The sequence below is a fragment of the Ovis canadensis genome, chromosome 1 (assembly GCF_042477335.2).
Source record: "Ovis canadensis isolate MfBH-ARS-UI-01 breed Bighorn chromosome 1, ARS-UI_OviCan_v2, whole genome shotgun sequence".
Taxonomy (NCBI): domain Eukaryota; kingdom Metazoa; phylum Chordata; class Mammalia; order Artiodactyla; family Bovidae; genus Ovis; species Ovis canadensis.
The window spans coordinates 114099534-114117587 of record NC_091245.1 but is presented as its reverse complement, the minus strand read 5'-3'; the positions used below and the strand labels follow the sequence as shown (position 1 = coordinate 114117587).

Here is an 18054-nt window from a genome sequence, read left to right as displayed (position 1 = left end):
AACCCAATAATTGCAATTACTATTCCTTATTGTATAGCAATATGTGAATATGAAACCTCATGAAAACTGTTCAACAAAGGAAGCTGCTAAATTCTGAATGCAAAAATGTTGCACAATGTTCCTGTTAGATTCCCAGGCAAATGAGACCTCTCTAAGGACATCTCCTGAGGAAGCTGTCAGTCATGTTTCTAACCTCCCGGAACCTTCTCTGAGAAGTTCACATCCTTCTGATAACTCGAACAGAGGAAGAGCCGGAGAGAAAGAGTCAGTAAATCTCTGTTCAGGACTCATCTGAAGTTTGGTTTCCCGAGAACTGGTGTTTATTTGCCATGGGAGGAAGAGAAAGAAGACATGGAAACAAGAACACAAATTCGTTGGAAGAAGGGTGTATGGTTTTAAGATGAGGGATACTTGTCCTACACTCCAAACATTTTTTGCCCCCACCTCCTGCCCATTACTACCTTCCCAAGATTCTTATCACTGAAAAGAAACAGACCCCAGATCAGTCTATATTCTAATTGGTTCAGTGATTAAAAGATAAGGGGACTGTTGTTTGTGTAGTATTTTATTATAAAAGTAATATATGGTCTGTACAGAAGAATTAACAAAGCAAATGAAAAGCACCAATAATTCCATCCCCAGAAACAATCACTTTTAATATATTGGCATATGTTAGTCTATTTCAACATTTCTGAAATCATCCATGCTTATCTAATTTTTCTCATATAACCTGTAACATATTTCTATGTTGCTGCAATCTCTTAATAAGAGTAATTTACACTGGCTGGGTGAATGTATAACAGAAGGGTCCTGCTGATGAGATGTGCTGAGGCAAGGAATAAATCGGGAGTCAGTTATCTGAGGCTATATCACCTGTGAATGTCAGAACAGGGAGCTTCAGGATTCAGAGGCGCTAACTCTGGAAAAGCCATTCTCCTTCTTTAGAACTGCAGTATCCTCTTCTCCTCCCTAAGAGGAGTTCAGGCCAGAAGACACCAGATCCTGGCCTCTACGATTCACTTCCCCAAGTCCCAGGCAAGACAACGAAAACTAAAGGCATTTCTGGTAATCGGACTCTGGGTCTTCCTCTGCAACATCCGGGTGCGAGAGGAGTGAATAGGTGATTGTGTTCTCAGCCTGGAGAAAAGAGAAAGGAGCAGTGAGGATCCATGGAGAGGCCACAGGAATGATGCCGCAGAAGAGGCAGCAGGCTGGAGGAGGGGGAGAAGGAAAAGCAGGCGCTAGAGGGCTTACCTCAGTTCTGGCAGCATCAGTTTCAGCATCAGTGAGACCGGCTGTGGGCAAAGAGAGCGGAGGTGAGCAGGCGCAGTACTATAGCATGGAGCCTCCCCACGCTGCTGCTGAGGCCCAAACCAGGCTTGAGGCGAGGACCACTGACCCCAACTCAGCCCTGCAGGCTTTGTTCCCAGCCCACCCTCAGTATCCCAGACATGGAGCCCCCACCAGCTACATTAGCAAAGGGGGACAGTCATCTGTACTACACTTTTCAGAAAATCACTATTTTTTTTGAAGCTTTTGGGATTGGAGATACTGGGTAAGAGGTGTGTGTCGGGTGGGGTGGGGTGGGGGGTGTTCACTATTAGAGTGAAGTAATTCAGATTTTTTGCCAGCCACAGATAGGGCCTTTCCAGGTTAGCCAGATGTATTGGGTTGGCCAAAATGTTCATTCAGATTCTTCTGGAAGCTGGTACAGAAAAACCTGAATGAACTCTTTGGCCAGCCCAATAGTATATCTTTGTTGGAGCTCTGAAGAATCTCATACTCCCTCACATCAAAAAGAGAGAAAGCGTGAGAGTGAGCAAGGGAGGCTGAAGAGACCAAAGAAGGAAGCAAGCAAGCCAGCCAGTACTCTCCTTGGTAAAGATCTAAAACACATCCAAACTTCCTCATGTTTTTGCCAACAAACTCACTTTGCCAGTGCAGAAAGCAGCTCAGTATCTGCAAAGCAGCATTCCTCAGGAAGTGGGGAAGGAGTCTGAGACAATGCGTCTAGTGTCTTCATTCATCTCCAGGACACAAGAAGTCCCTGTATGCCATGCTCCAACTTCTGGAACAAACCATGTCCTGAATCCTCCTTCTAATGCATCCCTCTACAATCCCAGCAACCTAGATGAGCCTTTGGGGAAACCATCAGCCCCAGTGTCTTCCTGTGAAATAAACACCTTGTGAAATATATTTATGCCAGTGGTAGAACCAAGCATCAAAACGGCTAATCCACTTGTGTTCGGACACTTTTTCCTACTTCAATTTGGCCCCGGTGCAGACTCAGGTCCGTATCCCCACTTGGCCTGGCCACAGGACCTAGGGGTCTTGCTCAAAGTGCAGCTGGACAGCTGGGCCATTTTGCTAAGCTCTCAAATCTGTTGGCTCTGCTCTGAGTCATACTCCAGCCATCCGAGGTGGGGTCCTCAAGGGCTTCTTTTTCCTGTCTGTTCCTGCTGTCTGGGAGCCCCCAGAGAAAGCTCCAGGTCCCTCCGAGCTCTGGTTTTAACTACAGTCAGGAGATCGTCTGGAATGCTCCTGCTCCTTTAACATATTCCCACTTGGGCCAGGGTTGATGGGCACTGACTCTCAGAATGTCAGACCTGGAAGGCTTCGAGGTCCTCCAGGCCAGTGCACTCATTTCCTCAGTGAGGTGATTAAACCCCAAGAGAGGAAACGACACTCAAGATTCCATTTTATGATAGTGACCGAGATGTGCCAGGCCCACATTTAACATACCTACAGAAGTGGGCATTAGATCCAGGCTTTGTCAACAGAGGAAAGCCCGCTAATGTAGCTAGTACACAGAACTTTCTCGGCCTAAAATCTTCTCTTCATGTTCCACTAAGACTTGAGCCCTTACCCCGTCGCTCACCCCATCTACTCTTACCCCATCCACAGACACAAACTGCAGCAAATCTAGACTTTATTCCCTTTGCCTGTTTCTCCTTTCCTCTAGAGTTTTCTCTCTTTAATTCTATTTGCCTTAGTCTTTCAGCATCTAACCCCCACCCTGTGCCAGCTCTTCCAAAGCTCCACAGAAAGACCTAAACATCTCTGATGTCCTGCTCTGGAAATAGCAGTTCTAGCCCCAGAAACTCAGACAAGGCCATTGTTTCTCTATCTAGGATAGGTGTTCATCTTCTCCTCATCTCCAGTGAGGTCCTCTTCAGGCCCAGGAGTTAGTCTCAGAACTGACCAAGAGATTTGAGCCCCTGCCCTCCTCCCACTGCCCCCTCCCTCTCCTGTGCTCACAAGCTGCTTCTTGATGCACACGGCAGGGTGTCACTGAGCCCGCAGAGGGGAGCTGCACTCACCTGGTTCCTCAGGGAGGGTCTCCCCCATTTCCCTGTGCTCAGGGGTTCCTGAGAGAGCTAGGAGGGGCACATGGAGGTTAGTAGGATTACGGGGTAGAACCTAAGTCTTCAGGACCACAGACCAGAGGCAAGACTGGGTTAGAACCAATACACACCCTTCTCCCAGAGACATTCCTCTCCTCCCCACTCCCCAGAGACTACCTTAGCCTCTAAAAGCGCTGGTCTAGAGAGATAGAAGTTGGCTAGGTTAATAGTAGGGACTCATGGGAGTGTCAGAAAGGCCGTTCCATTGCACGGTTCTTAAAAGCATCTCTTTCTTCCTCTCAATTTTTCTCACTGAGTCTGTACATTTACTTATCACCGGTAACTGAGGTCTTGGCTATGAACCAATTGCAAAGTGCTTTGTGAGGTATGAGTAGTATTATTTTGTCAGTGGCTCTGAGTCTTTTTTCCATTTTACTTTCTGTGTCTGGATAACTTTAGCACTTTCTCTCCCCCAGTAAACTAGCTTTACAGTGTTAAGAACTGTGATGCTCTGCTTACTTGATTCCTATAGCACCTTCCCTTCTCTCTCAGCAATTTCACAGTAATATTAATACTATGGGGGGAAGGAGACTGCTTTCCAAGAGCTGACGTTTTTCAGCTGATCAGTGAAGAGATGTTTATTAATCATCTTACTGTGCGGCAGCCCTGTGCTAGGTGCTGATGGGAAGGGGAAGGAGGCATACAACAAAGAGGCATGCTTACTGCCCTCCTGTGCCCTTTGGAATACAGATTAGTTCTTTAAAGGCAGCCTATGTCAGTTCCATGAACTTTCTGCCCTGCTTCACCTTCTTTTTCTCTGCTTCACCATTTATGGCTTCGAAGGCATCAAAGTGCTTCCAGCACCCTCCTTACTCTTCCCCTGAGCCCCACCCTAGCCACAGTGTTTCTCACTTCCATGTCTCAGCCCCCACGCCTGGAACGCTCATCTACCCTCTTTGCCTGGTTAACTGCTAGCCTCAAACATCACCTCCTTCTAATGTTAACAGCCCATACTACATGATGCTAGCTGTGTGCTGGGCACTGTTATAAGAGCTGCAGGCTCATTCAATCTCATGACCTTATGAGGCAGGTTCTATTTGTGTCCTCATTTTTCAGATGAAGAAACTGAGGCACATAGAAGTTGAATATGATGAGGAAAAACAACTGTTTTCCTGGAAAAAAAAAAAACCCACAACTTTGTTTCCCTGAGTTGCCATCTAAGAATTTTACAGTATGATCACTCTGCTTACTCCCAGAGTCTGGACATTTAAGATAAGGACTTGAGTTTAGGATTCCCGCTGTTAAGTTCTCACTTTGATTTTCCTGGGGCATCTTTCAAAACAACCACTTAGATGTTAAGCCCACAAATATGTTGGTGTCCTCCACCTCAACCACTTCATAAACCAGAGAGGCTTGACACCGTCCTCTCTGCTCACCCATGACCTGGGGCAAAGGACTGCCACCCCTTCTCATTTCTGGGATCTCTGAGTGGCAAATCTTGTGACTCTACTTCCTTTATGAGAATGTATTGAAACTGTATTTTCAATGAAAACGACCCAGGGTTTTCACTTCCCCAATCTAGGAGTTCAGATGCTAAAGGAGCCGCCAGCCCCGTGTGGGTGGCTCGTGCCTCCTCGTTCAGCTGGTCATGATGTGCACATTCTTAACATGCCAGCTCCGTCTTCTCAACACACAGAGACTAACTCACCCCACGTTACTCAGCTGGGGAGCGGAGGCGCTTAGATTTGGCCTGAGGCAGTCTGACCCCACCAGTTGAGCTTCAGTCACCATGCAACACTACCTCCCTATGAAGTTTCCTCTAACTGGCCCAGCCCGTGCTGGGTCATTCGGGCTCTTCTATCCCTGTTGCAGCCTATGCATTCTCTAATACTGGTCTTATCCCCTCCAGTTGCTCTCTGTACTATCGTACTATTTGTACTTCAGTCTTCTCCACAATATTATGGACTCCCTAAGGGCAGAGGCTGAACTGTTCTTTAACTTGGCATCATCCGCAGAGTCTATCACAGTGCTTGACACATAAGCCAATTTGTTCAGGCCTCTTGAATGAATGAATGAATAAATAAAATATGGGACTATATCTGAATGCTAAGGATTCTCTAGCCCAAAGATAAGGGTTCTAGCCATGTTTGGGGTTAAGGCCTTGGCTAAGAAGGAACTGATAACAAGAGGGACCAAGAGGAACCACAAACCTGAAATTGGCTTTCTCCTGAGGCGGAACCAGGCTGCTATGGCAGCAACAATAGCCACTGCAGCAAAACAAGCGCCTATAGCCACAGCTGTCGTCGTCGACGAGGGGTCACTCGAGCTGGACTCTGGGGAAGACAGACCTCAGGACAGGCAGTACCCTCCCTATGCCACTTCACCCTCCCTGCCCTCCTCCAATGCAACACTCGCTTCCTCCCCCAACCTCACCTGCACAGGAGTTCTGTGAGTGGGCTTGTGCCTCCCCCATACCCTTTCCATTACTCTGCTAATCAAATGAAGGCACACTGTTGAGTGTATAAGGTGGAGGGGAGGGTTTCCCTTAGCCCGTGGGGAGAGCAGGGAGCATGAACCTGAAATCTCCAACACTGGACCCCTCAACTGGTAAGAACATGCTATACCTTTGGGATGAATGGACATATCATGAAACATGAGAAAAAATTAGGAAAACTTCAGTTCTTAGGAATGTCCATGAGCTTTGGGAACTTCTACACCAACGAGAAAGCTCTGCTTCACGGCTGTGCTTGGTGTGATGGGCTTATATTTCAAAGTGGAATAAAAGCCTCGTCACCTGTCACCTGAGAGCTGAGGGTTCCAAGCTCTGGACGCCATTTATCAAATTGCCCATACTCTTGCCCTTGGCCCCAAAGCCCAGGTTTGCTACTATGGCATTTCTCAAATCTCCATTTGAGACCATGTGACTTTATTCCTAACTATCCATCTCTTCTCCCATCCTTTCATCTTGAGAGAGCCCCCACCTTGGACAGTGATGTTCACGGGCTGTGACGAGTGTGGCGTCTTCCCAAGAAACGCTGTGCAGTGGTACTGGCCGCTGTGACTGAGGTTGGCGCGTGGGATAGAGAAGTTGGAGCGCAGATAGGAAAATGTCTTGGATTTCCCATCCTGGTAGAATGTGATCTTACTCAGAGGGTGGTTTCTCCAGCTGTGGCACCTCAGCATGATGGGCTCCCCTTCTTGGAACACGAGGCTGGGGGTCTGGAGCAGCAGCCAGTCTGAAAGACACAAAGGGACCGCAGGACCCAGAAGGTCTTGACTCAGATCTGAGACCCAGACCATCCCTCCGGGGGCCAGTATGTGTGGGGGAGTTTAAATGTGGAATCACATCCCCCTGGTCTCTAATTCTGGCTCCTTCATGCACCCTGTGATCCTGGGTAAATAATGAATTCTTCTGGGGCTCAGTTTCCTCGTATGTGGAACTAGTCACAATAGCACCATTAGCTGTACTATCTACAGTAGTTGCTGGCACACAATAGGTGTTCAGATATGCTTGTCTTCTCGTCCCGTCCTGGGAGACGCAGCTGCAGCCCTGTCTGGCCCAAGAGGCCTCTGCAGGAGGATACAGGGGACCTGGAGTGAAATCCCTTCCCTAAGGGAAGGAGGGAGATGAGGGAGAAGCCAGTCTGAGAGAGGAGACAGCATGTGAGGGGGACACAGTAGAGACCTGTGTCCTTGGGGAAAGTCATGGGCATCCAACAAATATTAGCTTACTTAGCACATGTTAGGAAACGTGGAATTTCACTTCAGCGGGGACTTTGTCTCAAGCCAGCAGTGACATGAGTGGGCCATTCATTAGCCGGCTGTGTACTTTTCCCCAGTCATCTTAATCCTTTTGCTGAGGAAATATTTTTAATTTCTTTATAGTTTAAGGAATAGAGGCTGAGGTAGATACTTATAATCCTGACCTCAGCCCATGCCTTCTGTTTTCCTGAAGCTGTAGGACAGAGCAGAGCTGGAATTGGAAGGAAAGGGTAGAAAACAAAGATACATTGAAAGGGAGGAGGGGAATGGAAAAAAAAAAAAGCCGCATGTGTGCCTGTCAACCACACTTAGTCCCTTCAGCAGATCAGAAAGATGCCAACCAAGCCTCTGCATCGGCTGGTGAACCTGCCACATATGTGGAAGGAAATGTTCACAGCAGAGGGTGTGAGTGACAGGGAAGAGAAAACCACGGGCCACAGCTACAGTGAGACAATGCAGAGAGAAGGTGGGGGCACCCGGCCTCTGCAGTGTCACACAGGCTGGAAGTTCCCACACCTAACACTAGGGGCAGTCTTGCGTTCCACCCACTTCCTCCCCCACCACCCTGTGTAGCCCGCCTCTTGAGGAGCTTAGACCCTGGCTAGATGTTCTACTCCAGGATTAGGTGAGCAGTCCTCGGTCTCTAGTCGGCTTCTTTTATACAGGTTGGATTAAGCTAGATGGGAACGCTGAGAACTGTAGAGATTTTTTTAAATGAACTAAAACTCAGAGAAAATGTCAAAGCTGCTTCCATGTAGCACCTGCAACCAGTTACTTCTCCTCCCTGTCTGGGGAATCCCCTCTACAGAAGGTGTACAGCCTTAGAACAGGACTTTCTTCTCAGCAAAGGCTCCATGGGTGCCAGATTTTAACCTGTACAGTGGAAGCCTCAGGCTTAGGGTGGTTTGCACAAGAGGACCATCTGAGGTCTCCTTGAGGACAATTCCTTGGTGCAGATCATGAGGGCAGGGCCCAGTTTCATGTTCATGGCATTCATGAGGTGTTCTTTAAGTCATAAAAGGGCATTTCCATCAAACTCCTGGGAACAAGACTCTTCTGCAATCTCCTGGAAGCCTTGTAGAGAAGCAATAAACCTATATACCTCTACACTGCAAAGGCTAAGATTACTAGACGGGAACACAGGGTAGATGCCATGAATCCTGGCATAGGCAGAGCCAAATGGAAGTTTCCCAGGCCTCATTTCCCATGCCCAGCTCTCACTGATTAAGGCCCAAGGATGTTGGAGAGAGTGTTTTCATCATAACTGAAATCTCTGAACCCCAGCTAGAGTGCTCCTGACCCCTGCAGCACTGCCCTGGATGATAGCGTGGATGGTGTCAGGGGAGCAGGAGGGTCCGCACTGGTGACCACAACATGGTGAGCCTCCTGAAGCTCTTTCATTTTTTCCCTCTTCTGCCAGAACTGGCAGCTACAGCTCACACAGTACCTCTTAGTGCAACTCATGAAGCAGAAAACTCTTGGAGCCGTAGAACTGTTCTGCAGGAGTATACTTCCCACAGTGCTGGAACTTTGGGAGATTTGCCTTCTTTACTGCTGAATAGATGGGTTGTCCCCTTCACTGGAGCCTCCTGACTGATTCTTATTCAGCACTGTCGGGAGGCCAGTCTACAGTGGCTCATCAAACTCTTTTAGTAATGGAGAACACTGGGAATGCTCCTGCTCAGTCCTGGGTACCAAAGCCCTCAGTTATCTGAGTGAGCATCTGGGGCTTCACAGTGCTTCGCCAAGCTTTGAGTCTCCATTTGTCTGGATTCCATGCCTAGTGTAGAAGGTGGTGCTGATGGGCAGGGGCCTCAGCTGCCAATCCATCGCTTGGTCAATTCGCATTCCCATTGGTCACTAGTTCAGCTTCTTCTCCAAGACTGCTCTCCTCGTCCGTGGTCTTGGGCTCTCTGCTGCCTGAGAACCCTTGGCAGGAACTGAACGCAGTGTGGAGACATCATCTCCCTCCTCCTTCCATTGGACAGCTGATGTCTGGGCTTGTCCAGTCAGTGCACAGAGTGTATGAGGAGAACAATGGGGACCTGTGTTGTGGTGGCTGAGGGGCAGTGAGGCTCACGGGTGCTGCTGCTGCTGGACCAACTGGAGGTGCGTCGCTGGGTAGGGGAGTAGTGGGACTGACGGTGCTGGAGCTGCAGCCAGTGGTCGAGAACAATCTGTGGTCGGATAACCACTTGTTTCTTCGAGAGCTGGATCTGTTGCTGTTGCTAAATCAGTGAACGGGGCTTCACGGGAGTGACTGAGCTCATCAGGGTCTGGCTGGGAGCAGGTGCGGCTCATGCCCTGCCGACCACGCCCATCTGCTTCTGCCTCCTTGGCCACTGCACTGTCTGCCTCTGGCTAACACCCCGGGTCAGTCACTGCCGGGATGTAGGCGAGGGCTCCACCTCTCCTGTGCCTTTCCTTGGGCAGCTCCTACCACCACCTATTCCTCACAAGGGCAACTCACCCAAAGGCCCAGGTGTGTGGCCACTTCTTTCTGGACTGAGCCCATGGACAGTGGACATAGCCATAAGCCTATGTCCACTGCCTCCACCAGCTGGACTAAGGTTAGCAAACTGTCCGGAAGTCCTAGAGGGAGTCTGAGTCACAGCTAGGGCCTGGCAAATGGCCTGGGGTAGGCCAGAAAAGAGGTATTAAAAAGCAAAAACATCACTTTGCCAACAAAGATCCATACAGTCAAAGCAATAGATTTTCCAGTAGTCATATACGGATGTTAGAGTCGGACCATAAAGAAGGCAGAGCACTGAAGAATGGATGCTTTTGAATTGTGGTGCTGGAGAAGACTTTTGAGGGTCCCTTGGACAGCAAGGAGATCAAACAAATCAATCCTAAAGGAAATTAACTCATTGGAAGGACTGATACTAAAGCTCCAATACTTTGGCCACCTGATGAGAAGAGCCGACTCGTTGGTAAAGACTCCAATGCTGGGAAAGATTGAAGGTAAGACGAGGGGATGACAGAAAATAAGATGGTTGGATGGCATCACTGACTCAGTGGACATGAGTATGAGAAACTCCAGGAGATAGTAGAGGACAGGGAAGCCTGGCATGCTGTAGTCCATGGGGTCACAAAGAGTTGAACATGACCTAGTGACTGAACAGAAACAAAATGGGGAATAGTGTTCTGGCTGGAGCCTTGGGCTGAGACCTGTTGTTCCTCATCGCCAAGTTTTGTACTCAACTGTATCTGCATGGACTCCAGGAGCCTAAGCAGATGGTACCTCCTGCTGGACTACAGCCACTAACAGGCATCAGGATGAGTTGAAAACTAGAGGCACATCCTGGGCCAGGGTCTGCTTTACCTAGGATTGATTTCCCAGCTGCGGTTTTGGATACATCTAGGCCTGGGATAGGTTGAGGGAGAAGGATGTTGTGATCTCCAGTAGCGAAGACTGGGTCAAAGTTGTAACACCGGAAGAGTTCACTCTGGGATTGGCTGGTGAATGGGGAGGCTGATGCTCTGGCCTGACTGACTGGGGCCTGGGTGGTGCTCAGCTGCTGTGTCTTGCTGGCATTTGGGATGCTGGTCTGCTGCCTGGAAGCAGTTGTGGCCAGCTGGACCACAGCCAGGCCATGCAGCTGCGCCTGCTGGGCTGCTGCTGGACACAAATTGGTGTAAATACTGAGGCCCACAGAGCTGCCCCAGCAGTGTCTACAGAGCCTGCCTTGCCTCTTGTTTATAGAGTGCCTTTGCCTTGGACTGAGAGTGCCTTGCCTTCTGTTGGCACTAGTCTCCATGGTAGTGGTCCAAGGTCACTCAGGCTGGTGTTGGGCTCGAGGACATCATATCTAGCTCTGCACCTAGATCCCCCAGGGTGGTGCCCACCTCGTGTGCCAGTTGTTTCGTCATCAGTCACAGTGGTGGGGGTGTCTCACATAGTCCTGAGGAGAGGAAGCCCCTCAGCTCCAGCCCTTCCTGGAGGGGCAGGGCACTGAGGCCACGGCCCTGCCAGGCCACTGAACCTTCCCTCCATGACTGTCTTTTCCTGCTAAGCCCAGAGGGTAAAGATGGCAGGACTGGGACTGAGGCCCACCGGGCCTCTCAGATAATTATGAGGACAATGTGGCTATTCAGGGAGGGAAGGGGACTAAATGAACAGTAACAATGACAATATTTATCATAATCACATTGCAGCTGTTTTTTTTTTTTTTAAATGGAGAAACTATTTCTTGCCAAGAGCTTTGGAAAATCATTGATCTGTTCAACAAATATTTATTAAGCCCTGCCCTGTGCCTGTGGCTGGAAATATAAGGAGATGAAGACACGCGTTTCACCTCAGTTGCACAGAGAGAGGGCAGGGATTAGGGAGATGCAGATTCTCACCAGAACCTCGTGGGGGAGGCAGTGATATCTCCACTAGCAGGAGAGGAAACTGAGGCTCAAAGGTGAATGAAATCATCATGCTTAGATGGCTAGTAATTCCCTGTGCATTTGACTCTGCCACAAAAATGGGAAGATTTCTATGAATTAGAGATTTTCTTCTGCTGCTCTCACACCCAGATGCCTGTTGGTGGCCTGGTCACCTTCTTGCTCAGTCGGCACGAAGACAAAGAAGCCCAGCATATTCTGAGAAATCTCTTAGGAACTTCCACCTCACCACTCATACTAAGCCGAGGAGGTGGGTTGAAAAGGGAAATGAGTGGACCAAAACCACTTCAAACAACTCACAGCCGTGCTCTCCAGTAAGTCGGCAACTGCCCTTTCCTAAAAACCTCTGCCGTGGAAGCAGATTTCATCTCTCCTTGTTCTCCCAGACTCTCCAGGGCCTTCCTCCACTGACCAGAAATCACATCCAGATGCACAGGGTCGCTGAGGCTGGTCTGCTCCCTCTGGCACCTGTAGGATCCACTGTCATTGCTGTTGGCCCTAAAGCTGTAGCTGGGCTGGTTCTGGGTGTGGATGGAGCTCCCGTTATGGAACCACATGGTGAGGTTGCCTGCATAGAAGCTGGTCCCCTGGCACATCAGCGTCACGTGATCCTCCCTGAGCACATTGATCCACGCAGGCTGGATGTTCACCACAGCTTTTGGGAGATCTGGTGAGGGGCAGAGAGAGGAGGCAGCATGAGAAAAAGGGACCCCAAGGGCCTGGAAGTGAAGTTGCTCAGTCGTGTCCGACTTTTTGCGACCACATGGGCAGTAGCCTGCACCAGGCTCCTCCGTCCATGGGATTTTCTAGGCAAGAGGACTGGAGTGGGTTGCCATTTCCTCCTCCAGGGAATCTTCCTGACCCAGGGATCGAACCCAGGTCTCCCGCATTGTAGACAGACGCTTTACCATCTGAGCCACCAGGGAAGTCCCCAAGGGCCTAAGCAGACCCCAAATCTCAGATGATGGAAAACTGTGGCCATGCTGCAGAGATCAAGAGAAGAACCCAACCCAGGACAGTTCTGCACCTGAAGGCGATGCTGGTGGCAGTTCTGCAGCCACACAGGGGCCCCCAGGAGCCCAGACTCTCTCAGGGAGGAGAGGATGGGGGTAGGGAAATGGGAGGGGGGCAAGCAAACAGTCTAGAAACACAAGTACATCTCACCCAAGGAGCTCTACCCAGTTCCTTCTCTCTGTCTCTATTTCTCTTTCTCTCTCGAACTCACACTCAGACACACACACACACACACACACACACACACACACACACACTACACATACATCCTTTGGGGAATCACTTCCCCCACCTCCATAACCTGAGGCATTTGGACACTAGTGGATAAACTGTCTTCGCAGCTGGATGAAGACAAGGGGGCCACCTGGTGGAGGTGCCAGGCTGAGAGTTAGAGGTCACATTTCTCTTCTAACCCATTTCATTCTTTGTCCTTTAGAAGAGACCTGTCCTGACACCAAAGCACAGAGGAGGCTCTGTGGCCTCAGGAGAATAAGAAAGAGTGAGAAAGGCCAGAAGGCCAGTCTAGGAGCCCTGGATTCAGTGACCCAGGAGAGCCCCACCCCCTACCAGTCCTGGGTGGTGGAGAGGTTAGTGGTGCTGAGAAAGCAGTGCCCAGCAGTGTTCACCCCACCCAGCTGCAGCCAGTAAACGGCCTCCTAGTTCTCTCCAGGGTAACAGGCCCTGAGGGCTTCAGATACATGCAAAGTAGATGATTTATCAACCCATGGGGGTAACCTAAGCAGATCATGTGATTCTGCATAGCTTGGGCTCGTGGTTTAGTTTGGAGAGAAGAAGGCAATTGAGACAGAGGACAGTTATTTTCTATGACAGAATCTGTGAGGTCTCATCATAACAGAAGCAGGAGGACTGAGGCATCTGTGTCCCTTGGCTGCCCACCCCTGGCTTCAGTGGAAGGGAAGCAGGAAGGAGAAGGGGGTACAGGGCTTCTTGTGGGCACAACTCCTCTTTCCTGGCTCTACCTTAGTCCTGGGTGCCTCCAGAGTTCCTCCAGACAGGGTGCAGAGAGCAGAGAGAGAGGATGGCTGGGGGACAGAGGTGATGTGGTGAAGTACTTACCAGGTTTCCCAGGAACAGGAGCTGCAAGAGAGAAAGCAAAGATCAGTCTGGTGTTTGGATATGATGATTCATCATTACAGATAATCATCAATCCCAGGTCAGATTCCCTTCACCTGCACAAAGATTTCCCTCTCTGTGTTATTCCCTTTCTCTTCTGCATCACCCATTTCTCCTTCTCAGCTGGGTCTTTCCTACCAACATAAATATGCTCCAGGATGTTTCTTTAGAAGAATAAAAATCTCACTTGACCCTGCATAGAATTCCAAAAGTATTTCCCTGCTCCCTTTCCCAGCCTGATTTCTCCATTCTTTTTCTACATAGGCTATCCTCATTTCTTCTCTTTCCAATCACTAAACCTCACTAGTCCACTAAAACTTTTCTTGTCAAAATCACCAATGACCTCAATGACAAATTAAGTGGACATATTCTATTTCTCTCCCAGATTCCCCCATATAAAGGTATATCTTTACCATCTACCCAGGTATTCATGCCAGAAAACTGCAAATCTTCTTTTATTCCTCTTTCCCAAACCATCTAGCTTTGCACCAGTAAATTCTTGTTCATCCTGCTTCCAGTTAGTCCTTACGTGCATCAACTTTAGTCCATGTCCAAACTACTTTTGGCTACCATCAGCTTTCTTCCATCTCCTAACTTAGCTTTTCCCTTCTTCTGTTCCCCCTGCAATTCATTCCCCACAGAGAAGCTAGAATCATTTTTAAAATAACAAATCAGATATCACCCCCCTGCTTACAAGCCTTCTAGGTTCCTCCTTTGCTCTTAAAGTAAAATGTAAATATTTACAAGGCCACACCTGATACCGTCCTTGCTCACCTCTCCAGCCTCATCTCAAGGTCCACTTTCCCTATTCACTGAATTCCAATAATACCAGCCCTCTTTAAATTCTTCAAACTTGGGGCTTTTCTGTATGCTGAACTCTCTGAACCCACTTCCTTTGTATCTTCAAATGGCTTAATTTTTATCTTGCTTCAGGTCCTAGCCTAAAAGTCACTTCCTCAGAAAATTCTTTCCATATCATCCTGTTAACACAGGCTATTCTCTCATCTCCCCCACAACAACTGTTCTTATCAGAGTATCCTGTTTACAGCTTCATAGCCACTTTCCAATTTATGGTTATGCATTTGTACTTTTTTATTTATTGTTTGTGTCCCTCAGTAGAATGTAAGCTCAAAAAGGGCAATAGCCATGTTAATTTTATTTACCAATACTCTGAAAATCACCCACTGAGTGTTACCTAGGTGAGAGATAAGAGAGACCAAAGTTGTGATGACAGTAGAAAGTGAAGGTGAGGACATAGGCATGAGAGAAATTTAATAGGCAGCAAGAGAGTGGCACTTGATGAGGTATGGGGGTTTATAAATGGGTGACCAGGAAAAGAGTTAATTGTGCTCACACAAATATAGATGTTAGGAAGAGAAGAACATTTGTGAGGGGGAGATGATAGTTGGAGTTTGAATGTGTTTTGTTTCTGAGCTGACAAATCAATTTGCATGTTTCCAACCAGGAAAATGGAAATATAAAACTGTATCTACAAAGACAAGAAAGACAGGTTTGGAAATCATTGACATAGAAGTTAGCTAAAAACTAGAGTGTGCAGAAGTGGAAAGTGACAGTACAGGAAATGGGTAAAGAAGCAGGCCAAGAGGAGGAGGAGAAACAAGTAAGATATGAGAAAAGTAGAGAGAAGTCACCTTCCCCTCATTCACTAAACAAATATTAGTGAATATCACATATGTTCATGCTCTGTATCGTCACTGTAAGGGAGACAGAAGGCCATCTCTCTTGTTCCCTGATAAATCCCCAGGTCCTAGGACAGAGTCTGCACATAGCATTTATTTAATGTGTAAACAAGGCAGTTTGTGGAACCTTTGGAAAGCAGAGAGTCCTTGTACACACTGTCTGGCTTTGGAGGAACGTCTACCTGTTAGAGTAGGATTGGCGCTTCATTACGCAGGCAGTGGGACAGCGCTGAAGGCATTTGTAGAGTACAGTGGCTCGCCCACAGCCGTAGCTGAAGAAGCCATGGCCTCAGTGTGCAGCATGGATCCAGAGAAGAGGAGACAGGAGCAGTCAAGACTAGACCAGAATGTGTTGTAAAAAAATGAGCTACAGAGCAATGAAGACCTAAATCCTTGGTGACACCAAAGAGGCAAGTGGACAAAAATGCCAGAAGTCTCTCCCAGGAATCTTGCCTAGACCTCACATTGATATCACCATGGCAGGGGCAGGGAAGTGTACACCTCTCCAGGCCTGAGCTCCTCCTTGTGAAAAAGGGAGGAAGTTCCGTGTGCTCCTTTTCCATGCTATTCTACTTCATTCCATCTCACTTTGTCATGGGGGAATATTCTGTCTTCCTCATCTCCACCTCCTGTCCCAGCATAATCCAGCACCAAGGGCCAGGGCTCCCAGCACTGACCAGATTTTACTATCCATCATAGTATGTAACTTGGAAAATGGCTGGCTGCCTGTCTTCCTCTGGGACCATCCTGAAGTGGATTTGACGGTCATACTCCAGAAATTGAGTTTGGGAGGACATTCCTGGCGATAAGGCTCCTCTGCTTGGCCTTCCCTAGACTCTTTCTCCCACCAGCATTATCAGTCCATGGTCCCTAGCCCAGGGCTGAGAACGTGGTCAGAAAGTAGTGCTCAATCACAGCCTAAGATCCTCTCCTTCTCTTTCATCAGTGATAGGATACATCTCCCTGTCTGTACAGTGCAAACAGACATGCATGATGTCTCTGGTCTCACAAGTGATGATTCTAGAATTGCCTGGCTTATGCATTCTCTGGTCCCCATTCCCTGGATAACCGGGACCCTCCTGTGCTTTTTCCCAGGTGGATCTCCTTTCACATAAACAGAACAGGTTTCTGCTCTCTGAAGTGGTTTCTGGGGGCACAGAGAACAGCCACTGCCCCCCACCACAATGTGTTTCATTGCTTCCCCACATCTCCATGGTATCACTGACTCAATAGACATGAGTTTGAACAAACTCCAGGAGATGGTAAAGGTCAGGGAAGCCTGGCATGCTGCAGTCCATGGGGTCACAAAGAATCGGACATGACTTAGCAACTGAACAACAACAATATCTCCTATCTGCCTAAGACATCATCAGCCCTCTGGCCTAAGATTTGGTCCCAGTGAAACATACATTTCTAAGGAAGATAAACACCTTGGGCATCATTAGTCCTTCAGGTCTAGCTCACTGGACTTTCCTCAGAGCTGGTTCTGCATGGGAGGTGGTAGATTACCAGGGACCTTGGTGCCCAGTGATTTTGGGCAAAACACATTAAAAAAAAAAACAAACCGACTTTTGCCAATTTCATAATTTCCCAGACCAGCAAGGTTGTCAGACTGTGATTTTCATCAGCCTGGCTTTACCCTCCTGACTTTCCTGATGTGCTGCCCACTGTGGTCCTCATCCTTGCCCCAGCTCAGCCCCAACCCAGGTGGCAGCAGCTGACTTGGAGAATCCCACCTGCCCATGGTCCTGCTCCACTGCCCCTGCCGGGCCCCCGACTCACCCGGGAAGAGCAGAGCTGTCCACAGTAGCATGTGGCCCCAAGGATGCCAGGGCATGCAGTGAGCTCGGTTCCTCCAGGCAGCAGGGAAGGCTAGGAATGAGGAGATCCCCATCACCTCCTGGAGTGAGCAGGTTGCTCTGACAGCCCAGCACGGCAGGCACTGGCCTCTCTCGAGGCTTGATAGTCCACCCAGAGGGCAAATTCTGCAGTCCAAAAGAGGAAGTGAAAAGAAGTGTTGCTCTATCACTGGCTCCTCCCCTTCCACCCTCTTTCATCTAGAGAGTTCCCTCCCAGAAGATTCAAGGCTTCCCAGAATGAATCTGGCTCCGTCCCACTCCAAATTCATAGAAAATGTAGGAACTGGGAAACAAATTCTCCTCGTCCTCTGGGGCCACAGCTGGGCTCAGCCCCAGGGAGGAAGAGGGGAATGGTCACCCCTACTCAGCTCAGAACTCCCTGTCTGTCTCTTTGGAAAAGGCGATGGAGGAGAATGTGCCAGGGAACTCCCCATCTTCTAGATCCATTTAGAGGTGCAGACACTGGTGTCAGACTCCTCCCGAGACTGAGCAGAGGGGCTTGAGGCCACCTTTCCCCATCATTTGATTGCCTTTATTATCATAATCCAGACTTCGTTTTGGATTGTGGAACCAAGACAGAGAAGTGTGTCAGGGTGGCAATAGAATGATCATGCCCATCTTTTATCACCCCTTGACTTTCATTCTTTTTAAAAAATATTTAGTCATGTATTTATTTGACCCCCCTGGTGGCTCAGACGGTAAAACGTCTGTCTACAATGTGGAAGACCCAGGTTTGATCCCTGGGTTGGGAAGATCCCCTGGAGAAGGAAATGGCAATCCACTCTAGTACTATTGCCTGGAAAATCCCATGGACAGAGGCTACAGTCTATGGGGTCGCAAAGAGCAGGA

General features: G+C 48.7%; 1 protein-coding gene and 2 pseudogenes across 6 annotated transcripts; all 3 read right to left on the bottom strand.

The window, feature by feature from the left end:
- Positions 1-547: 547 nt before the first annotated feature.
- On the bottom strand, positions 548-17391 carry FCGR2B (Fc gamma receptor IIb). Of its 6 annotated transcripts, none has more exons than XR_011248046.1 (9): positions 17129-17391; positions 13590-13610; positions 11911-12165; positions 6326-6580; positions 5555-5677; positions 3321-3377; positions 1932-2068; positions 1255-1295; positions 548-1137 (listed from the first exon to the last, which is right to left on the bottom strand). XR_011248046.1 is itself a non-coding variant. In XM_069547052.1 (8 exons), exons 1-8 carry the CDS (start codon positions 17238-17240, stop codon positions 1051-1053), a joined length of 951 nt encoding a protein of 316 aa, XP_069403153.1. In that variant the 5' UTR covers positions 17241-17391; the 3' UTR covers positions 548-1050. The 6 variants fall into 6 exon arrangements, 3 of the variants coding, with proteins under 3 accessions (XP_069403153.1, XP_069403169.1, XP_069403172.1); XR_011248048.1 differs by having other exon boundaries at positions 1932-2065; XR_011248051.1 differs by lacking the exon at positions 3321-3377 and having other exon boundaries at positions 1932-2065.
- Positions 7933-9179, bottom strand: LOC138429142 (polyhomeotic-like protein 1 pseudogene; annotated as a pseudogene).
- LOC138429123 (polyhomeotic-like protein 1) lies at positions 9106-9745 on the bottom strand (annotated as a pseudogene).
- Positions 17392-18054: the final 663 nt, after the last annotated feature.

Bases quoted from the DNA above. Each gene is read 5' to 3' on its own strand.
- FCGR2B (XM_069547052.1), bottom strand. From the start codon at position 17,240: ATGGGGATCTCCTCATTCCTAGCCTTCCCTGCTGCCTGGAGGAACCGA. The intron at 13,611-17,128 runs GTGAGTCGGGGG...TCTCTCTTGCAG, and splicing joins GACAGCTCTGCTCTTCCCGG to CTCCTGTTCCTGGGAAACCT. The intron at 1,296-3,320 runs GTGAGTGCAGCT...CTTTGCCCACAG, and splicing joins GACCCTCCCTGAGGAACCAG to CCGGTCTCACTGATGCTGAA.